At 41.9% G+C, this 21,034-nt stretch overlaps 1 protein-coding gene across 15 annotated transcripts in view; it reads left to right on the forward strand.

Annotated features, from left to right (window-relative positions):
• The window catches only part of LOC106604944 (casein kinase I), a 36,307-nt gene extending 15,757 nt beyond the window's left edge, over positions 1-20,550 (forward strand). Inside the window, exons 3-12 of one of the 15 annotated variants that reach the window (XR_006769874.1) lie at positions 4,738-4,864; positions 5,101-5,199; positions 7,534-7,617; positions 10,103-10,242; positions 11,192-11,279; positions 14,266-14,340; positions 15,004-15,110; positions 15,437-15,585; positions 16,162-16,260; positions 19,025-20,550. Coding sequence is in view for 8 of the 15 variants with exons in the window: in XM_045718258.1 (XP_045574214.1) it covers positions 4,738-4,864; positions 5,101-5,199; positions 7,534-7,617; positions 10,103-10,242; positions 11,192-11,279; positions 14,266-14,340; positions 15,004-15,110; positions 15,437-15,585; positions 19,025-19,032 (877 nt within the window). In the remaining 7 variants the exon portion in view is untranslated. Of the gene's footprint in view, positions 1-4,737; positions 4,865-5,100; positions 5,200-7,533; positions 7,618-10,102; positions 10,243-11,191; positions 11,280-14,256; positions 14,341-15,003; positions 15,111-15,436; positions 15,690-16,161; positions 16,261-19,024 lie in introns of those variants that run through there. The other 14 variants (XR_006769877.1, XR_006769875.1, XR_006769876.1 and 11 more) reach the window with 14 other exon arrangements.
• Positions 20,551-21,034: the final 484 nt, after the last annotated feature.

Genomic DNA, 21,034 nt, shown 5'->3' on the forward strand with positions numbered 1-21,034 from the left:
TTTAGACACCCGGCAAGTTTAGCACTCACCATAATCATATTTACTATTATAAAAGTTTGATTACCTTTTGTTGTCTTCGTCAGAATGCACTCCCAGGACTGCTACTTCAATAACAAATGTTGGTTTGGTCCAAAATAATCCATCGTTATATCCGAATAGCGGCGTTTTGTTCGTGCGTTCCAGACACTATCCGAAATGGTAAAGAAGGGTCGAGCGCATGGCGCAATTCGTGACCAAAAAATTCTAAATATTCCATTACCGTACTTCGAAGCATGTCAACCGCTGTTTAAAATCAATTTTTACGCCATTTTTCTCGTAGAAAAGCGATAATATTCCGACAGGGAATCTCCTTTTCGGCAAACAGAGGGAAAAATCACAAAGGCGGGGGCGGTCGGGTCACGCGCCTAAGCCCAGTGTCCCTTGATCGGCCACTTGAGAAAGGCGATAATGTGTTTCAGCCTGGGGCTGGAATGACGACATTCTGTTTTTTCCCGGGCTCTGAGCGCCTATGGACGACGTGGGAAGTGTCACGTTAGAGCAGAGATCCTTAGTAAATGATAGAGATGGAAAAGAAGTTCAAGAAATGGTCAGACAGGCCACTTCCTGTAAAGGAATCTCTCAGGTTTTGACCTGCCATTTGAGTTCTGTTATACTCACAGACACCATTCAAACAGTTTTAGAAACTTTAGGGTGTTTTCTATCCATATGTAATAAGTATATGCATATTCTAGTTACTGGGTAGGAGTGGTAACCAGATTAAATCGGGTATGTTTTTTATCCAGCCGTGTCAATACTGCCCCCTAGCCCTAACAGGTTAAAGACGTTTTGGAGCCTTACAGTGAAAAGGGTTAACTTTGTTAAAGCAAGGCTCCTGAACTCTTGTCTTTTTGCTCTATGCAATGATATGGGCAGTGACCATTTAATGCTTTTACAACCTACAGAAGTGCGCTGATTATCAAGGGGCAAAGTATTGACACGTTTAAAAAAAAAAAATTGAGACTAGCTTAGTTTTCTTTACTCACCATTTTCACTTGTCTGACCGCTTGCATGGTGACAAGTTTCTCACACGACTGGCCTGTCTGGGTGATGTTTTTTCTCGCCTGAATGATCTGAATCTAAGATTACAGGGACTCTCCAACTATATTCAATGTGCGGGACAAAATTGATGTTATGATTAAGAAGTTGGAGCTCTTCTCTGTCTGCATTAACAAGGACAACACACAGGTCTTTCCATTGTGTGTTTTTATTTTTGCAAATGAACTCAAGCTTACTGACAATGTCAAATGTGATATAGCGAAGCACCTGAGTGAGTTGTGCGCAATTACGCATTTACTTTCCTGAAACGGATGACACAAACAACTGGATTCCTTATCCCTTTCATGCCCTGCCTCCAGTCCACTTACCGATATCTGAACAAGAGAGCCTCATCAAAATTGCAACAAGCGGTTTTGTGAAACTTTAATCAGAAGCCACTGCCAGGTTTCTGTCTTGGGCTATGGTCAGAGTATCCTGCCTTGGCAAATCACTCTGTTAACCTCCCTGGGCAAGGTGGAACGTTTGCGTCCCACCTAGTCAACAGCCAGTGGAATCGTGTGGCGCGAAATACAAATACCTCATAAATGCTATAACTTCAATTTCTCAAACATGACTATTTTACACCATTTTAAAGACAAGACTCTCGTTAATCTAACCACACTGTCCAATTTCAAAAAGGCTTTACAGCGAAAGCAAAACATTCGATTATGTCAGAGTACCCTGCCAAAAATAATCACACAGCCATTTTCAAAGCATGCATATATGTCACAAAAACCAAAACCACAGCTAAATGCAGCACTAACCTTTGATCTTCATCAGATGACACTCCTAGGACATTATGTTATACAATACATGCATGTTTTGTTCAATCAAGTTCATATTTATATCAAAACCAGCTTTTTACATTAGCATGTGATGTTCAGAACTAGCATACCCACTTTACCCACTTTACCCAATTTACTTAATTACTCACGATTAACGTTCACAAAATACATAATCATTTTAAGAATTATAGATACAGAACTCCTTTATGCAATTGCGGTGTCAGATTTTAAAATAGCTTTTCGGCGAAAGCACATTTTGCAATATTCTGAGTAGATATCACGGCTAGCTAATTTGACACCCACCAACTTTGGCCCTCACCAAACTCAGATTTACTATAAGAAAAATTGGATTACCTTTGCTGTTCTTCGTCAGAATGCACTCCCAGGACTTCTACTTCAACAACATGTTGTTTTGGTTCGAAATAATCCATAGTTATATTGAAATAGCTCCGTTTTGTTGATGGTGACGCGTGATTCATCACTCCAGAGAACACGTTTCCACAGTCCAATGGCGGCAAGCTTTACGCCACTCCAGCTGATGTTTGGCATTGCGCATGGTGATCTTAGGCTTGTGTGCGGCTGCTCTGCCACGGAAACCCATTTCGTGAAACTTCCGAACTTCTTGTGCTGACGTTGCTTTCGGAGGCAGTTTGGAACGCTGTAGTGAGTGTTGCTACCGAGAACAGATGATTTTTACATGCTTCAGAACTTGGTGGTCCTGTTCTGTGACCTTGTGGCTTAACCTGTTATGGCTAGGGGGCAGTATTTTCACGGCCGGATAAAAAACGTACCCGATTTAATCTGATTATTACTCCTGCCCAGAAACTAGAATATGCATATAATTATTAGCTTTGGATAGAAAACACTCAAGTTTCTAAAACTGTTTGAATGGTGTCTGTGAGTATAACAGAACTCATTTGGCAGGCCAAAACCTGAGAAGATTCCATGCAGGAAGTGCCCTGTCTGACAATTTCTTGGCCTTCTTGATTATCTCTATCCAATACAGGGGATCTCTGCTGTTACGTGACACTTCCTACGGCTCCCATGGGCTCTCGGAAGGCGGCAAAAAGCTGAATCGTGGCTTTGCAGGCTCTGGCTGAAAAACATTAGCGCGTTTGGATAGTGGCTGGTCACAGTACTATGAGACTCAGGCTCGTGCACGAGTCGACTCCATGTTTTATCTTTGAACGAAAACCACCACTCCCGGTCGGAATATTATCGCTTTTTTACGAGAAAAATGGCATAAAAATTGATTTTAAACAGCGGTTGACATGCTTCGAAGTACGGTAATGGAATATTTAGAAATTGTCACGAAATGCGTCGTGCGCGTGACCCTTATTTACACTTCGGATAGTGTCTTGAACGCACGAACAAAACACCGCTGTTTGGATATAACTATGGATTATTTTGAACCAAACCAACATTTGTTATTGAAGTAGCAGTCCTGGGAGTGCATTCTGACGAAGAACACCAAAGGTAATCAAACTTTTCTAATAGTAAATCGGAGTTTGGTGAAGGCTAAACTTGCTGGGTGTCTAAATAGCTAGCCCTGTGATGCCGGGCTATGTACTCAGAATATTGCAAAATGTGCTTTCACCGAAAAGCTATTTTAAAATCGGACACCTCGATTGCACAAAGGAGTTCTGTATCTATAATTGTAAAATAATTTGTTTTTTGTGAACGCTTATCGTGAGTAATTTAGTAAATTCACCGGAAGTGTTCGGTGGGAATGCTAGTTCTGAACGTCACATGCTAATGTAAAAAGCTGGTTTTTGATATAAATATGAACTTGATTAAACAAAACATGCATGTATTGTATAACATAATGTCCTAGGTGTGTCATCTGATGAAGCTCATCAAAGGTTGCTGAAAGCCTTTTTGAAATCGGACAGTGTGGTTAGATAAAGGAGAGTCTTGTCTTTAAAATGCTGTAAAATAGTCATATGTTTGAAAAATTGAAGTTTTTGTATTTTTGAGGAATTGGTAATTCGCACCACGCCTATCATTGGATATTGGAGCAGGTGTTCCGCTAGCGGAACGTCTAGATGTAAGAGGTTAACACTGCTCGGCTGAGCCGTTGTTGCTCCTAGACGTTTCCACTTCACAATAACAGCACTTACAGTTGACCAGGGCAGGAATTTGACGAACTGACTTGTTGGAAAGGTGGCATCCTATGATGGTGCCATGTTGAAAGACCCTGAGCTCTTCAGTAAGGCCATTGGAATGCCAATATTTGTCTATTGAGATTGCATGACTGTGTGCTCGATTTTATACACCTGTCCGCAACGGGTGTGGCTGAAATAACCCAATCCACTAATTTGAAGGGGTGTCTACATACATTTGTGCATGTAGTGTACGTCGTTCCCCTACAATACCTGTTTGTTTGGATTCTTGGACAAGATGGTTGCCTGGTGACTGCTGGTTTGGCAGTGTACTGGAGAGGTGTTGGGAATACCCCTGACGTCTAATGGCAGAGCTGTGAGGATAACATTTGATTACTCTTTAACTAGCACCAGGCCCCGCATGAAAAATGAAACCACCCGGTTAATGATAAATGAAGCCTCCCTCTGTAATTCACTAGAGTTCCAGGGGTTGTGATGGGGTTATGATGACCCCCATGCTCTTTAACCAGAAAATGCTGGTCATCTGTGAATAAAGCCATGCTTCTGGAACAACTGGTTAGGCCTAATCGCTAGACTCCACCCTCCACAAAATGTTTCGCTATGGTATTGACCTATGACCACACACGTTGCATTACCTTTTTTTATGTTGCATAGGCCTAATAAATTACTAGGTGCAGTTTTACCTAAGACAACACCAATGCATAATTTTTATGGGTTAGCATGAATATTGACATATGGCTGGTGCTGTCTTGCAGGTGGTATGGCCAAGAAAAGGACTACAATGTCCTAGTGATGGACCTGCTGGGACCCAGTCTGGAAGACCTCTTCAACTTCTGCTCGCGCCGGTTCACCATGAAAACTGTACTAATGCTCGCAGACCAAGTAAGGCTTTGTTTCATCATTGCTCCTTATCTTTCACTTTGGCCCCTTCATGTGGCTGCTTTTTAAACATTTTATTAAGAAACCCAAAACGCATACATTTTCTGGCTGCAAAAGGGAGAATGACTAAAACCCTAAAAATCTTACATAAACCCATTTTCTAAAGTGCAAAGACCAGTCTATTTTCAAGTTCTTGCGTTAACTGATTGAGAGCCGTATTTTATTTTTTTTCTCCACAGATGATCAGCAGAATCGAGTATGTGCACACAAAGAACTTCATTCACAGAGATATCAAGCCAGACAACTTTTTAATGGGTATTGGCCGTCACTGTAACAAGGTAAGCTTACAGCAGTTTCCCTGTCCTGAGATGCATTATGTTGACAATCTCTGACCTAGTTACTGCCTTTGTTTTATACAACGTTGTGTGAAGTGATCCAAGTAGCCCAAATGATCTTGTTTTTATACGCTTTGGTGGTGCCAAGTATTCTTTTGTAGAAAATATAATCCTCAGTGAGGCAAATCATGTGATTATTTTCTTTGAATAGGCTATATGTCCTTGGTAATGGACATTTTAAGGCTAATTGTTTGTGGTTGGTTTAGTCCACTTGTTAAGGATGGAATGGTTTTGGTAGTCACATTAAGGTACTTTTACCATCAGGTAATACAAGTCCTCATGTTTCTTATAGTTGTGGATCTCTTTCAGATAATAGACAGGTGTTAGTAAGACCAAAAAAAGGCTTCTGCATGATGTGTAATCCCATTTATTCTTTTCCCCCTTGCAGAAAATAATTAAGGTGTTTTTGGGATTCTTTTTTCATATACCAACTGTATTCAAGTTGCCTGATTTGTATTTTGTTTTTAAAAAAACTTACTATTTTGAGCCCTTGCAGACAGGCAACATTTGGCAAAGTTAAAGCAGGAATGCGTGTGTTTTAACACAGACCTGTCCACATGAACTGTGGAGGTTGTTAGTGTTATAAACTTATCAGTCAGCGACAGGCTAGTCTAATCAAAATGAAGCAGTACCTTTTGGGTATTCAAGCGTTGAAGCCTGTATTACCATTTTTGGCAGTGCTGTCTGGAATAAGTGTTTACCATTGTGTGTCTGTGTGAATGCCAGCCTCAAGCTTCTTTTTTTACATACACATAAAATTGTCACTTTTTTTTTAAATCTTTTTTTTTTAAATCTTTTTTGTTTTTTTTTACTAAACTCCACCAACATTTATAAAGGTGCACATACAATCCTTTTGGACTGCAAGCTCTGACACCCAAGCCCGAGAAGTCTTGCGCAGGATGTGCACTGAACTCAATGGATGGGAAGACATGGCAGAGCAGTAGCTTTTGCGAACCCCACTCTTATCCTCTTGATGATTAAATCAACTGCCGTTCTCTTCACCTGAACTCACTCTGCATTCTGCTTCCAACCTGCTCTTTTACAATGGTGCTTATTGTACCCAAAAGCCTTTAATTCAGGAAGTGTGTTTCTGAAGTAGTCTTCATTTGGACATAGCACCATTGATGTAAATCTAACATTTTGCTAACAGTAGAGTGAAGAGCAATAGAGCAATAACACCCCCCCCCCACACTCTTTAATAGATTGCAAGTGTACACCTCACCAACAATAGATTTTTCCCTATGGTTTGGAGAGTGATACTCAGCTTGGCATCATTGTAAACTAATTGCTTGTTTTGTTGCTTTGTCCTGGGCTGCTCTATTGAAATCTAAGAGTCACTATCACAAAGGCTGTCCTGTCATGCGTCTCTCGCAGCTATGCTAAATCTACTCCATGTATTGACGGCTCCATGCAGATTAATTCATGCTCCTTTCTTACTGCACGCTTTTCCTCTGTTTTGCACTGTAGAGCTGCTCATTGCCAGATTGGGCTTTTCCAAAGTATTCTACCCTCTTCCTTACTGAAGGTTTCCACCGTTTCCAAGCCATCAGAATAAACTTTGAAACAATTATTTGATCCATTGCTTCCTGTGAGATCTCAAGGAGGTGGTGGGGTTGGGTGTCTGTTTTTTACAACGCTTTTTCACACATTGTTAAATGAGTGCCCATTTTAGGGAATAGCCTTAATTATTTGCCTCCTCCTTTAACCCTAGTTGTGCCAGTAAGTCAACTGCATATTGTGTTCTGTACCCAGACAGACTGTTACTCCAAATTTGTATAATGACTATTGTATAAAAGCACTTCTACTGGTGTGGCACTGCTAGCGTTAAATGCTGCAATATCAAAAAGCCACTGCAAAGTCAAAAACGTGAAACAGGTTTGGAAATAAGTGTTTGCTTTTTTAGCAAAGTAAAATAACTTAGGGATTGGGCAGTTATTGTCTTCAGTTCTGCCTCTGACTGAAATTGGTATGGCAGTGTAGACTGCATATTCTGCAGGACCCCCCCCCCCCCCCCCATCTGCTTAGCCTAAATACTGGCTTGCATCTAAGCCCAGGCTGACTCCTCTAGGAAGTCCTCCCACAGTCTGACTCCTCTCTGATTTTAGCTCATATGCTTGCTGGTGGACGAAGGATGGCCTTGGGCTTTCTCTCCCCCCTCCCATTTTCCTCCCTCTCCTCCCGTTCTTTTTCTGAGCCTTGGTGTTGCCTGTCTGCGCTGGCCTTGTGGGGTTGTCAGCAATCCTGTTTGATGCACTGCACCCTCTATTGTTTGTTCAGTGTTTAGAATCTCCAGTGGGGAAGAGGAAAAGAAGCTTGGCTGTTAGTTCTTCTCAGGACCCATCTTTCTCAGGATTAAACCAGGTCTGAAACCACAACCGCCTCTTAATACTCCCCCAAATTCTGTTGACCTTTTTTTTTTTTTTTACTTTTTTAAAACTTTTTTTTAAAACCATTTTAGAAGCAGTACTACTACTTTTTATTTCATTGATTTGGTCAATATTTTATGACCACTGTATTGGCATTAAACCAGACACACATGCTAAACAGATCTAGAGATTAACACCAAATCTAGATTGCAGGGATCTGAGAGTAGGTGGATAAAGGACATGGTGACTAGTAGCGGAGATGCTGTTGAATTTTCTGGATTATGATTTTCTTTTTTTTGAAGGGAGACGCTCTCCTCTCATTTGAAGTGGTCACGGCGCTCATTGATATTTTGGATGCTTTTCCATTTCCTTGGAGCTGCTTCACTGAGTTTTTCGTGCCTGCTATACACAAGATTATTTTATCTTCTTGGTTTCCCAAATGATCATCGCCTTCTGGGTTTTAGAATACTCAACCAAGGCAAATATCAGTCACTAACCCTTATGACTAGTGTGTCCATTTCAAGTGACCGTGCTGGCCAAAACGAGCCGAAATTGAGGTGAGATCACGGCAATTTTTCAAGTTCCTAAAGATTTTCTGTCTGCTCAGTACAACTGTAGCTACTTGGTTTATATGACTTGCACCTTGGCATTACAGAGAAGGGATAACTGGGCCATGTGGCTGTGAAAACTGCTGTGGTGATTGCCAGTTGCTCTGGAACAGAGGCCTATGTGGCAGCATTCGAGCTGGTCTGAACCAGCTGCTTGTTAAGAGACTGCTGCTGACTTCACAGGCTGCCTAGCCTGGCCAACTGTTGGCCAGAAGCCAGAGGCACAATGAGCAGAAAAAAAGGAGTGTTTGGAAATACAGGGCCTGAAAACCCCGAATGAGGACCTGCACGGCAGATGGGTGTGGTTAGGTTATGCGTGCTCGCAGACCTACAGTTCAACATCAAGTTGGAAGGGAACTAGACTGTGCTTGAAGGCTAATTACTAGTATGGCTTTGCATAACCAGAACCCTCAGTCAGAAAATGATGCATACTTTGACTTAGCTTTAAAAGCATCTAGATTTGTGCTACTTTGTTTCACAGTTTGGTTTGTTAGGATGGGCCTGTTGAGTCAATATGGTTGTTTTTAAGATGAATGTTTCAGTATGTTGACGCACATTGTTCCAGTAGGAACCAAAAATCCAAGAAATTGTAGTGACTCGGCATGTTAGAGCTGAAACCAACATGTATGTATTTTAAAGGTAATTGGCCTGTGAGATGACCTAAGTATTTTTTGCCAGGTAACTGATCCCCCCGTTCACAATTGCCATTGATGTTGTAGCAGTATGTTAACATCTATTTTCCTTCAATATTAGTGAATGGAGAAAATGGGAAGCATTTGGTCAGAACAGGTCACTTTTTTGTGAAAAGTAAAAAGGTTGTGTATTTGGACCACATTTTTGATTTGTTCAAATTATGAAACTAACTTTCAGCAATCCTTTGACTGTGCGCATTGTTCGTGCATGTTCTGTAGGCTTAATAGTTGACCGATGTCTTGGCCAGATAGCAGATTACTTCAATTTAAAGCATTCTTGGTTTACTGTTTCAACGATGTAGGTTTAATGGAAGCTCCCATGCTTTTGTTCTGTGAAAGCTGGAATATGCTATTTAGGGTAGTCACTCACTCCCCTTGCTACATTGTGTATTTATCGACTCTCAAATGTTCCATTCTGCCTGCAATAAACCTCCTATTGAACTAAAGCAAAAGGCACACGTTAATGAATAACGTGGGAAAGTGAATGTTAGTTTGCAGCAAGTGGACGCTTGCGTGTGGCACTCACTGCCTTTTCTCCCGACCAGACTTCAGATGGAAGCGTCCAAATAAAGTTTTACGGTTGGCGGAGCTATTTGTCTTGACAACAGGAAATGTTTGAATCCTTGGCTAAGCCAAGCAAGCAGAGGCATGGCTGAGTGGATCCGTTTCAATACGACTGCAGCCGTCAGTCAGTGCTGCCTCAGTGAAACACTTCTGTTGGACGAGGCATTTTCTCAGGGACTGCAACCTGCAGTTGTGCGTGGGCAGTAGAGTGGAGTAGTATGGCAGGCAGTCCACAAATTTAGATGTCATTCCGATCCAAGACAGACTTTGAAGGCCGACGCTTTCAACAACCTTAGAGGGCTGTTAATAGGCAGGGAGAAACATTCGAGTTTCCTGCAGAAATTCCATTTGCCTCTGACTTTGACCCCTGGGTGTTATCCTGATCCTGCCGTCACATGACCAGCATTGTTTTCATAGATAACAATGAGGGGCCTTGAGAATGGCTGCTTCTCTAGTCAAATGGTACACCAGGCAAAGCAGGAAGTTGGAAGAATAGACCCATGGTCTTTCTCAGCTCCAGCCTCCAATTTTGTCAACCGCTCCTCTGAATCAGGACAACTTTAAAATGTGTTTAAAAAAATTAAAAAAAACTATTCTCTCCCCCCTCCTTTTACAGTTGTTCCTCATTGACTTTGGTCTGGCCAAAAAATACCGGGACAACCGGACACGACAGCACATACCCTACAGAGAAGACAAAAATCTCACAGGCACAGCTCGCTATGCCAGCATCAACGCACATCTGGGAATCGAGCAGAGGTAAGAGCAGTTCAGCACCCACTAATATATTTCAGCCTTCGCCGGATGTTCTCTAATCCTTCCTCGTTTGTACGCTTATAGGCCACAGTGGCTAGGTTCCTAGGACTTAATATGTTGGTTAATGGGTCTCTTTCCCCACTTATATTGGTATCCACTCCTTTTTTTGTTGTTGTTGTGGCGTGAAGGCGCTTTTGTTTGTTCCTGCTGAGGCTGCAGAGTGGCTCTCGAAGGACTTGTCCTCATGATGGCCAAGCTGCTCCCATGGTCACTCTAGAATCTAGCTGCCACCAACGGCTGCACTTCCCATTGACCCAGATTACCAGTTTTGACCAATGGGGCCATGTAATTTAGCCAGATCAATCTTGCTCCCCTTATCCACCATTGCTCTGTATTGAGCTGGAATGTAAGCAATTAAGTCCGACTGGAGATGTGGTGTTTTCCCCCTACTTTATCTTTTGACATACCATTATGGCATATGTCCGCAACCTAAGCTTGCAGCAATTTTTATAAGACTTGATTCATTGCTAAAATTGTATTTCGTGATAAGATGATAGAATTTAACATGGTTAGAAATTCTATTGTTCCCTTGTTTTAACAAGCTTTTTGTGGATGCGCATTTTCATGTCATTTTAAGCATTCAGTTGGGATATGAAAAAACACAAATCATGTGGCTGCTTCACTGAGCTGTGCTCCAAAAACAAAATTTGTGAAGGAGAAAAGGATTGCCTCCTGTTAAACAACTATAACAGGATAGACACCCCACCCTCTTGGCATCTCATAATTCAACTAGACCAGTAAAATGGTGTCAGTGGTCTGGAAGTTGGTACAGTCTTGTACAGATCAGCCGTTACAAAAGGCCTTGAGATGAATGTGAAATGTGTTGCGCTTGAACCAACCGAGATGTATTACCTTTGCACATGTACTGAATGCCAAATGTCTTTCTTTCCAGTCGCCGAGATGACATGGAGTCGCTAGGATACGTCCTGATGTATTTCAACAGAACCAGCCTGCCCTGGCAGGGACTAAAGGTAGGCCAGGCAGGTACTCTAGGGCCCCCTGTCCACTAAATAGGTGGTTAATATTTCATTCACTCGCCACAGCTTTTCCTCCCCCTGCTACTAGGCTTTTTTTCTCTTAAGTTTTTTTCCCCCCAGCTGTCGCAACATCAATTCCAGCCGCTTTACCATTTTCATGACTTCACATTTGGATTCATTTTTTACTCTAGCTGAATGGTTTATATAGTTTTGCCCTCTGACAACTTCAGGGAATCAATTTAACATTGTGTGATGTGCCTCGTACATTGCAGGGTAGCTTATTAGCGAGTCTTACTAGTAGATTATCCCTAACTTTCCTTTCAAGTTGTAGTGTTCCTTGAGGTCAGCTACTTCCCAGAGGTTCCGCTAGCTACCTTATTTTTAAATTCATATATCCTGCAGAGAAATGGGGTGCCTCGAATGTACAGTTTTATGCACCTTCGCCCTTTCTGACGTGGCAAAAATCTGTGAGTGAGGCGCTTAATTTACAACGAACAGGGTTAAATGGGGGAGCACGAGGTCTGTATTTGTCTAATTTACATAGAACAGCAGTACTAGTGCTTGAAACTCAAGTCCTCGGCAAGGTGTTAGAAAAGTATTCATACCGCTTGACTTTTTACATTTTGGTTCAGCTTTTTTATTTTTTATTTAACCTTTATTCAACTTGTCAAGTCAGTTAAGAACAGTCTTATTTACAATGACGGCCTACCTCGGCCAAACTCGGACGATGCTGGGCCAATTGTGCGCCGCCCTATGGGACTCCCAATCACGGCCAGATGTGATGCAGCCTGGATTCGAACCAGGGACTGCAGTGACACCTTTTGCGCTGAGATGCAGTGCCTTAGACCGCTGCGCCACTCGGGAGCCTCAATTTAAAATGAAAATGTTTTTTTGTCACTGGCCTACATACAATACCCCATAATGTAAAAGTTTTTAGAAATTTGAACAAATTACACTGAACAAAAATATGAACGCAACATGTAAAGTGTTGGTCCATGTTTCATGAGCTGAAATAAAACATCCCAAATGTTCCATATGCACAAAAATATTATTTTGTGCACAAATGTGTTTATCCCTGTTAGTGAGCAGTTCTCCTTTGCCAAGATAATCCATCCACCTGACAGGTGTGGCATATCAAGAAGTTGATTAAACAGCATGATCATTACACAGGTGCACCTTGTGCTGGGGACAATTAAAGGCCACACAACACAGTGCCACAGATATCTCAAGTTGAGGGAGCATGAAATTGGCATGCTAACTGCAGGACTGTCCACCAGAGTTGTTGCCAGAGAATTTGATCCACATTTCTCTACCATAAGCCACCTCAATTGTTTTAGAGAATTTGTCACTACTTCCAAACAGCCTCACAATTGCAGACCATGTGTAACCATGCCAGCCCAGGACCTCTATCTGGCTTCTTCACCTGCGGGAGCATCTGAGACCAGCCACCCGGACAGCTGATGAAACTGAGGAGTATTTCTGTCTGCAATAAAGCCATTTTTGTGGGGGGGGGGGGGGAAATCATTCGGATTAGCTGGGCCTAGCTCCCAAGTGGGTGCCCCTGCCCATTCATGTGAAATCCATAGATAAAGGCCCAATTTATTTCAATTGACTGATTTCCTTATGAACTCTAGCTCAGTAAAATTGTTGCGTTTTGTATTTTTGTTCAGTATAACAAAAAGCTGAAGTGTCTTGGGTCAATAAGTATTCAACCCCTTTGTTATGGCAAGCCTAAATAAGTTAAGGAGTAAAAATGTGCTTAGCAAGTCACAAGTTACATGGACTCTTTGTGTGCAATAAGTGTTTAGCATGATTTGTGAATGACTACCTAATCTCTGTACCCCACACATACAATCATCTGTAAGGTCCCTGGAGCAGTGAATTGGAGCAGTGAATTTCAAACACAGATTCAACCACCAAGACCAGGGAGGTTTTCCAATGCGTTGGAAGAAGGGGACCTATTGGTAGATGAAAACAAAGTGTTATGTTTTGGGCAAATCCAAAACAACACATTGAGTGACACACTCCATATTTCCAAGTATACTGGTGTTGCATCATGTTATGGGTATGCTTGTAATAAGGACTGTGGATAAGAAAAGGAATGGAGCTAAGCACAGGCAAAATCCTAGAGGAGAACCTGGATTAGTTGCTTTCCATCACAGGGAGATTAATTATCTTTTCTGCAGGACAATAATCTAAAGCACAAGTTCAAATCTACACTGGAGTTGCTTAAAAAGAAGGCAGTGAAGTGGCCAAGTTAGTTTGGACTTAAATCTACTTAAATCTATGGTAAGACCTGAAACGGTTGTCCAGCAATGATCAACAACTAATTTGACAGCGCTTAACGAATAATGGGCAAATGTACAATCCAGGTGTGGAAAGCCCTTAGAGATCTATCCAGGAAGACTCCGCTGTAATCGCTGCCAAAGGTGCTTTTGCAAAGTATTGACTCCGAGGTTTGAATACTTATGTAAATGGGATTTCTGTATTTCATTTGTAATAAATTAGCAAATAAACTTGTTCACCTTGTCATTATTGGGTATTGTGTGTAGATGGGTGAGATATATATTTTGAGTTCAGGCTGTAACACAACTTACCTGGTAGAATGAGGGTTAATAAAAACAAAATGTGGCATAAGTCAAGGGGTATGAATACTTTCTGAAATACCTACAGCACCAAGCCTTTCTTTACATGCATACAGACCCAATTGCCCGGCCTAGCGAGATGGACTAGGTCGTGAAACACCACTTTTGTACACACATTTGACCCGTGAGTAGTCTAGTACAGAGTAACACAACTTTCTCTAATGACCCAATATTTCCCTCAGGTGGCTCTTTCAGTGCTATAAATCACATCAGGCCAAGCAAATTCCTTATTCTGTTACGTTGTTTATAGGCCACTGATCTCACCGGGGGTGAAGCAAAACTGCAAAGGGTAGTGTTAAACTGTGGTGCACAACATTTTCATTTCTCGCCCACATGTTCCACAGGCTGCCACAAAGAAACAGAAGTACGAGAAGATTAGCGAGAAGAAGATGTCGACTCCGGTCGAGGTGTTGTGTAAGGTGAGTGTGTGAAACCATAGAAGCGTGTTTCCCAAACTCGATCCTCGGAGACCCCAAGGGGTGCATGTTCTTGGTTTTTGCCCTAGCACTACACAGCTGATTCAAATGATCAACTAATCATCAAGCTTTTGATCACTTCAATCAGCTGTGTAAAGGGATTCCACTGTGTTAAATTGATGAACTCCGTGACACGCTGTGCCGCTATTTTTAGTCAGGGTTACAGGGACCGAAAGGTAGATACTTACGATGGAAGTCGAGAGATTACTGGAGTTTGAGTGGCCTCGTCAGCCAGTGAAGTATGTGCCTTGTAAACGGTTGAAGGTTGTCTCTCTCATAGTGTACAAAAGCAGAGATGGTGGCTGGAGGTGCTAATCTAATCCCGTCTTTAAATAGTGGCTGTTATGCATAGCCTTGGAACTGAAAGCATAGTGGCCATTGGTCATTAAAATACTTAAGTAGCTGGCTGAGAGTGCATGCTCAAGCCTTGCATTAGGCTGTGGAGTAACTTGTGTAACCTCACAATCACTTTTTTCCTGTCAGTAATTGCCCTTATTTTACCAAGACGCGTCTTAAAGAAATGTAATAGGCGCTGACTGTCATTGTAATGTATAATAACCAAAACAGTTGAAAAGGTAACATTCGATCTCCGACACTTGTTTTCAGGGTTTTCCCGCAGAGTTTGCCATGTACCTGAACTACTGCCGTGGGCTGCGGTTTGAGGAGGCGCCTGACTACATGTACCTGCGTCAGCTGTTCCGCATTCTCTTCAGGTGCTCGTCATTTCTCAACCTCTTACCTCTGTCCCCAAAGGAGCTGAAACGCACACCAAGTCCTGATTTTTTTTCTTCTCAGTGTTGACACACAATGCAGAACCACGTTGTGTTAATAAGTTTGTACTAATGTTAATAGTGAAGTGTTCTTTTTTTTTAAACAAGAATGTGAAAGGACAAACGGCTATAGTCCTATGTTTTGCATGTAGTCTGTCTGCTTTCATGTATGTTAAGGCTGAAAACAAATTCAGCCTAAACAGTAAAGAGGGATTTTAATAAAGCAGAGCTCAGTGTGACAATGTCTGAACATGCTTGTGTTTGTCCAGGACCCTGAACCACCAGTACGACTACACGTTTGACTGGACAATGCTGAAGCAGAAAGCAGCACAGCAGGCCGCGTCCTCAGGGGGACAGGGGCAACAGGCACAAACCCCTACAGGCAAGCAAACTGACAAACCCAAGAGTAACATGAAAGGTTAGTAGCAAAAAGCCAAGCGACGTTTGGAGTGCAAAAATGGAGACACCAATTGCTTTCATTTTCATTCCCCCTTCAAAGTGGTAAAAAAAAAAGTGGATTTGGAACATTCTCTCCCACCAGATTAATGAGAGAAAAAAAAGTGTTAGTTCGAGGAGGCCCCCAAAAGATAAAGAGAAATTCAATTGGTCTGTCTTGCAGATGCAAAGACGTCCTTGGGAAATTTGACTACTAACTTTGTACCCAAATGTCTTTATTCTTCTCTGGGACAAAGGGGTGGCTTTATCAGCTTCTTTGGATGTTAAAATCATAGTGATTTCGCTCTTTTGAATTAACCCCTTCTCTAAATGGGATGTACGATTCACTCTTTCTCGCAATCATTGTTCCTGGATCTAACACTTGTTAATCTTAATTTGAATGCTCTAAAATACTTGGATGAGCAGGAGTGAGATTCTAACCACATACTAATAAAGGTTTCATACATGTTGGTGCAATGGTTAATAAATTGCTGTCTGTTTTCATGTGTAATTTAGTGCTCATGTGATGTGACTCTTGAATGCCCTCTTTTAATTCCAGTCGCCCCCCTCCCTCTCGTAGAGGGTATCCCGGGTGCCCAGGGTTGATGGTGGAGGAGTCAAACCAATTTTTCAAAAAACCTGAAGCTGTTTTCATCAGGTGACGACTAGGATTTCCACAGGGATTAGGCTATAGCCCATTTAGATTTGTAATCTCTGGCATGAAATTGCAGGGCGGCCTTGTTGGATACCAGCCACCTGACCTGTATTAGATTTAGTAGTAAAAGGCACGTTTACTACAAGTCAATGCCAACCCCCTATTACTTAAAACCACCACAAATAATATCTGTCGCATTGGCTTCATCAGACCTCACTGCTCCGCACACACCATGCGTTTATCCACACACTGCATGGAGGACTCTAATGAAGCCCTCCCTCCGTTCCATGTGTATTAGTCCATGTGTGCCAGCTTGGTTCAGACGGCTTAGGCAGGGCTGAATTAAGTCCTCAATACACAATGGGAATCATCTGAGCTCTGTGGATTAAGTATTTATTATTAGACCAAAAAAATGTTTTTGGGGGTTGAGTGCAGGTTAATTGGAGAGGAAAAAAAGGCCCGATGTATGTTGGTGACGTGACACGGATGGCGCCCCTGAGAGGGCTCAGTGTATCAGTCCTGCTCTTCCCCAGCACGCTAGCCCCTACCATTTTGTGTGACGTATTGTTGGTAAAATCCTGTCCCAAACAAGGCTTTCCGGTGGCTTAGATTTGCTGATGGTTATAGTTTTTCTTGTATGAGATGCTTTCTCCGTGATGTCAGGCAAATCCTCTTCTGCCCCAATCAGGGCACAACTAATGACAGTGCTCGGTCTCCGCTCTGCCGAGAAGAGCTTTGAAATCCGTTAAATATGAAATCAAAGCAGGAGGACACTCTGTCTGCCCTCCTTTCTCTTCCCCTCTCTTTCAAGGCACATCCCGCATGATGGCAGTGAACAAGTGCTGTGAAGAGGCTAGTTTATAAATAGGATTTGCTGATGACGTGGTATTGGTCTAATCCTTTGTGCACTATGTCTGTTTTAGTATGTGGACTCCATGCTCACAGTTGAGCGCTGCTTATGTGCCTTCCCTGCAGGGGTGGAGAGATCAAAGTTTTCCCTACGTAACTGATTTAAAAAAAACAAATTTAAGGACCTTTTGTTAACGGGACCCCTGCTCACAAGCAAAGCTATAAAATATATAAAAGGACATCTCTTTCTAGGCCTGGTGACGATGGTTATTTGTTCTCTGCTACTCTCTGTCCCTTTAAGATAACACTACCAGTGAAGGGTGCCGAGTAGCCACATCCAGGAATTTAAATAGCCAAGCTCTGGCGTATTGGAGCTTGAAAGAACTTGCTGGTTTCTTGGATACCAATTTGACTTGGCTACTCTGTTAGCCTTGTAACAATGGAAACCTTGTTAATGCGAGTTTGCGTTTCAGCCCTCTATTGCTCAATTGCCTCGTATTATATGATAGTTGTTTAGAGCATGCCACGTTGATATAATCAGGCAAACGCAAGTAGCTAACGCTCATAGCATACTCCATTAACCCAGGCCTTTACTCTTTAAAACATTGATCATCACATGGTCATTTAGTGTCTGTGTAGAGCCTAAATGTCATCGTCATGTTGCTGGGAAGTCTCCTAAAGGATATTTTCTGTATTAGAAGAGGCTTGTTCTATTAATAGCTCGCATATGGAGAATTGAGCTGCCCTTTCACCCCTGAGTGTGACTGGTCTGTTACATCAGCTGGCCCCTCCACTCCAACGAAACGAAATACGGACACTTGAAACGGCAGGGACCTCCTCCTTCATATCCGTATATTTTATTTTATCATCGAGCCAATGACTCCCATTGACATCTGTCAAATAAGCGAAAGCTCCAGAGCGTTTCATGTGTAATTCGGAACCATTACTTTTGCTTATTTCTCCGGCGGATTGATCCTCTGATGGCTCTCTGAACACACTCCCATGTAATGCCTGCAGCAAAACTGCACCTTTCCTTTGAATCCTACCACATCGGAGGGAATTGCTGTAGCAGAAGGAGGTGACTCGGGAGCGTTCGTGTCAAATTCTTCTCATATCACGCAGATCTGATGAGATCATGTCCAGACTTGAGCTGCAGTTATCTAAACCCACTCGGTGAGTCTCGGAACGCATCATCAAGGTGTGAAGGCTTGCTCGAGGAAGACAAAAGATTGCCAAAGCCCATGAGAAAGATTGAGGAATCCTCATACATCTTTGTGTTACCCAATCCTGTTCTGCCCATGTTCCTCTCCTTTGGATTGGCGCCTCTAAAGGCCTGCTGCTGAGCTGCATGGGTGTGGCTATGGAGAGGGAATACATGTCATTGGGTAATGGCTGTCTGTAAAGATTACTTCTCACTGCATTGAAGCATGATGGGAGGTTGACTCTCACAGGCAGGACACATCCCCGTTTGTCTTTTTAGAAGTGTTTTTGTTATCTCGGTTGAACTACGCCCTTTAAAAATAGATTTATTCATAAGACTCATTGTTTCCTTATGTGCTTTCCACTCGTCTTTCTGTCTATACCCACTCCTGGTACACTACACTGCTGCTGTTGTCTCCTGTACTAGTTGTGAACCTCTTAAGGTGGTGGTGAATGTCTTCATTACAGGAGGCTCAGAGTAAATGTTTGATTCCCCCTCTCAGGCACTCTGCAGCAGTGGGTCCGAGCTTGCTGCAGAGCGGGACTGATGACTGGGCACTTTTTTTATTACAGGGCTGGAAAACTGCCGTGATTTACTTGGCCTTGTTGATAGCAGTCGCTCAACCCTTTTTTGATAAAGATAACCCGTTCTATTTGATGTGTAACCTATGGCCTCTGTCTCTTTGTCTGTCTCTCTCTCTTCTCGTTTCTCTTGCAGGTTTCTGAGCAGTAAGACAAAGAAATGAAGACGAGTGGCCGTAGCAGGATTTGCCTTCCAATCACATCCCGGCATCCAGGATCAAATTCACCAGAACCTGCCAGGCATTGTGGGCAACCCTTTTTTCCTGTTAAAGAACTTTCGTTCCATATACTATATATGTAATTGCTCTATATAGATAAAATGCTCTGCATATATCTATATATTGGTATGTATATACTATATCCACATAGAAAGCCGGCTTGGTATGGAATTTTCCGAAGCTGTAGCCTTCTCTATTGTCCTGTCCCTGAAGATTTTTTTTTTGTGTGTGTTTCTTCAAAACTGAAAATAAGACATGGTTGGCTCACTGCGGATGTTATTGTGCACATGCCAATACTTTCCCCTTGATACTTTCTCCCTCTGAGAGCTGCTGCTCGGGTGCCTGCCTCACCTCATGGCCCCCTGTCAGAGCAGCTTTGTCCCCATTCCCTCAGTCACCGAGCGTGGCACGATGACCCAGACACACGTCAGTCAGATTGAACATTTGAAACGACAATTTTCTCTTCCTTATTCAACTTTTCCCCCTCATTTTCAAGCAAAATGAAAGATGTAAACGGAAACTTTTCTTTGTTATGAATGAATCCTGGGTATTTACTAAGCAAACATTGGATTTATTTAGTTTCTTTTCATAAAAAGGGTAATTAAGATTCTGCCTGCTGAAATGTGCTAGAAGAGCTTCAAATGTGAAGATGAAAACAATTCTAGTGACTACTAGGTTTCTCTTTAGAACGCTGCGTTAACTATATTGTACTTGGTATTCTGAAATCTCAAACAATGAATAAAAAAGATAAATTCCACAAAAGCATATTCATTATAAATTAGGCACCACTTGACTAAACCTGTTTGGAAATTGCTTATAAACAAAATTACGCATCAATTATTTTTATTTTTGGAGATGTTGATGTCAATCGACAAATGTCATTTTTTTTCTCTCCATTTTTTATTGAGTTGCTATGATGGATGGCATCAATGTTCTGTTTTTTGAGACAAATCTCACACCACCCACCCTTCCGTTATCATTTTTATATACATACATATATATATACACTTTTTTTTAAAGAATCAGATAACCTACTTTTTTTTTCTCAGTTTTATGGAGTTGTCTTTCCCTGTATTGAATTGATCATTTGGGGAAAGGGTGTTTTTGTTTCTTCCTGCGATGAAGCAGATCCTCTTGTAAAATATTCTCTCTCTGCAACTAAACTTCGCTGCTGCATAGAGTAGCGACCTTTTCCTCATTTTCGTTCCTTTTTTATTGCAAAGAAAGTTTGAGGGTTTCATTTCTGTATACTTTGTCGTGTGAGGGAAGAATAATTTGGATTTCTCTCAGCCTTTAGTCAAGACAGATGCACACTAGTAACTGTTTCTCCCCCTCCCTATTACTCCCCCTGACCCAGCTTTAGCTATTTTACAGCTGGACATTCTATAAAAGTGTAATTTATTCCCTTTAGCATGTCAGAATAAATTTAAATGACTTGTCAGAATCACTGTCCCAGTCTCTGTAATTTGAAGAAAACAACACATAGACTTCTGCCTTAGGCCCAGATGATTGGGGGGGACTACAATTTGACTTTACATTTGCTTGTCTTTACACATTTACGTGTTGACTACCACACAACCCTAGTATTGTGAGAATTTTTTTAAAGTTGAGACAGCAGGATTGGGGATAGATAAAAAGGAAAGACACAAGGGATTTGTCTAAAGGTATGATCATTTGAGGCAAAGGGACACATTTGTGGAAATGGTCTAAAAAGGTATTGCTGTAATCTAGAAAAAGCAGTTCCTGTGAAATTTTGTTGGGGTGGTGGGTAGTTGTAGGTGCCTGTGGTGGTGTTTTGAAGAAAAGATCTTCCCGGATTTATATCTGTAAATATTAAAATGGATTAAAATAGCTGTCGTGGAAAATTGTTTATCCACAACTCATAAAACAAAGAAGAATCGGGGCTGGAAGCAAGTCTTCAGTATGGG

Source organism: Salmo salar, chromosome ssa05, assembly GCF_905237065.1.
Source record: "Salmo salar chromosome ssa05, Ssal_v3.1, whole genome shotgun sequence".
NCBI lineage: Eukaryota > Metazoa > Chordata > Actinopteri > Salmoniformes > Salmonidae > Salmo > Salmo salar.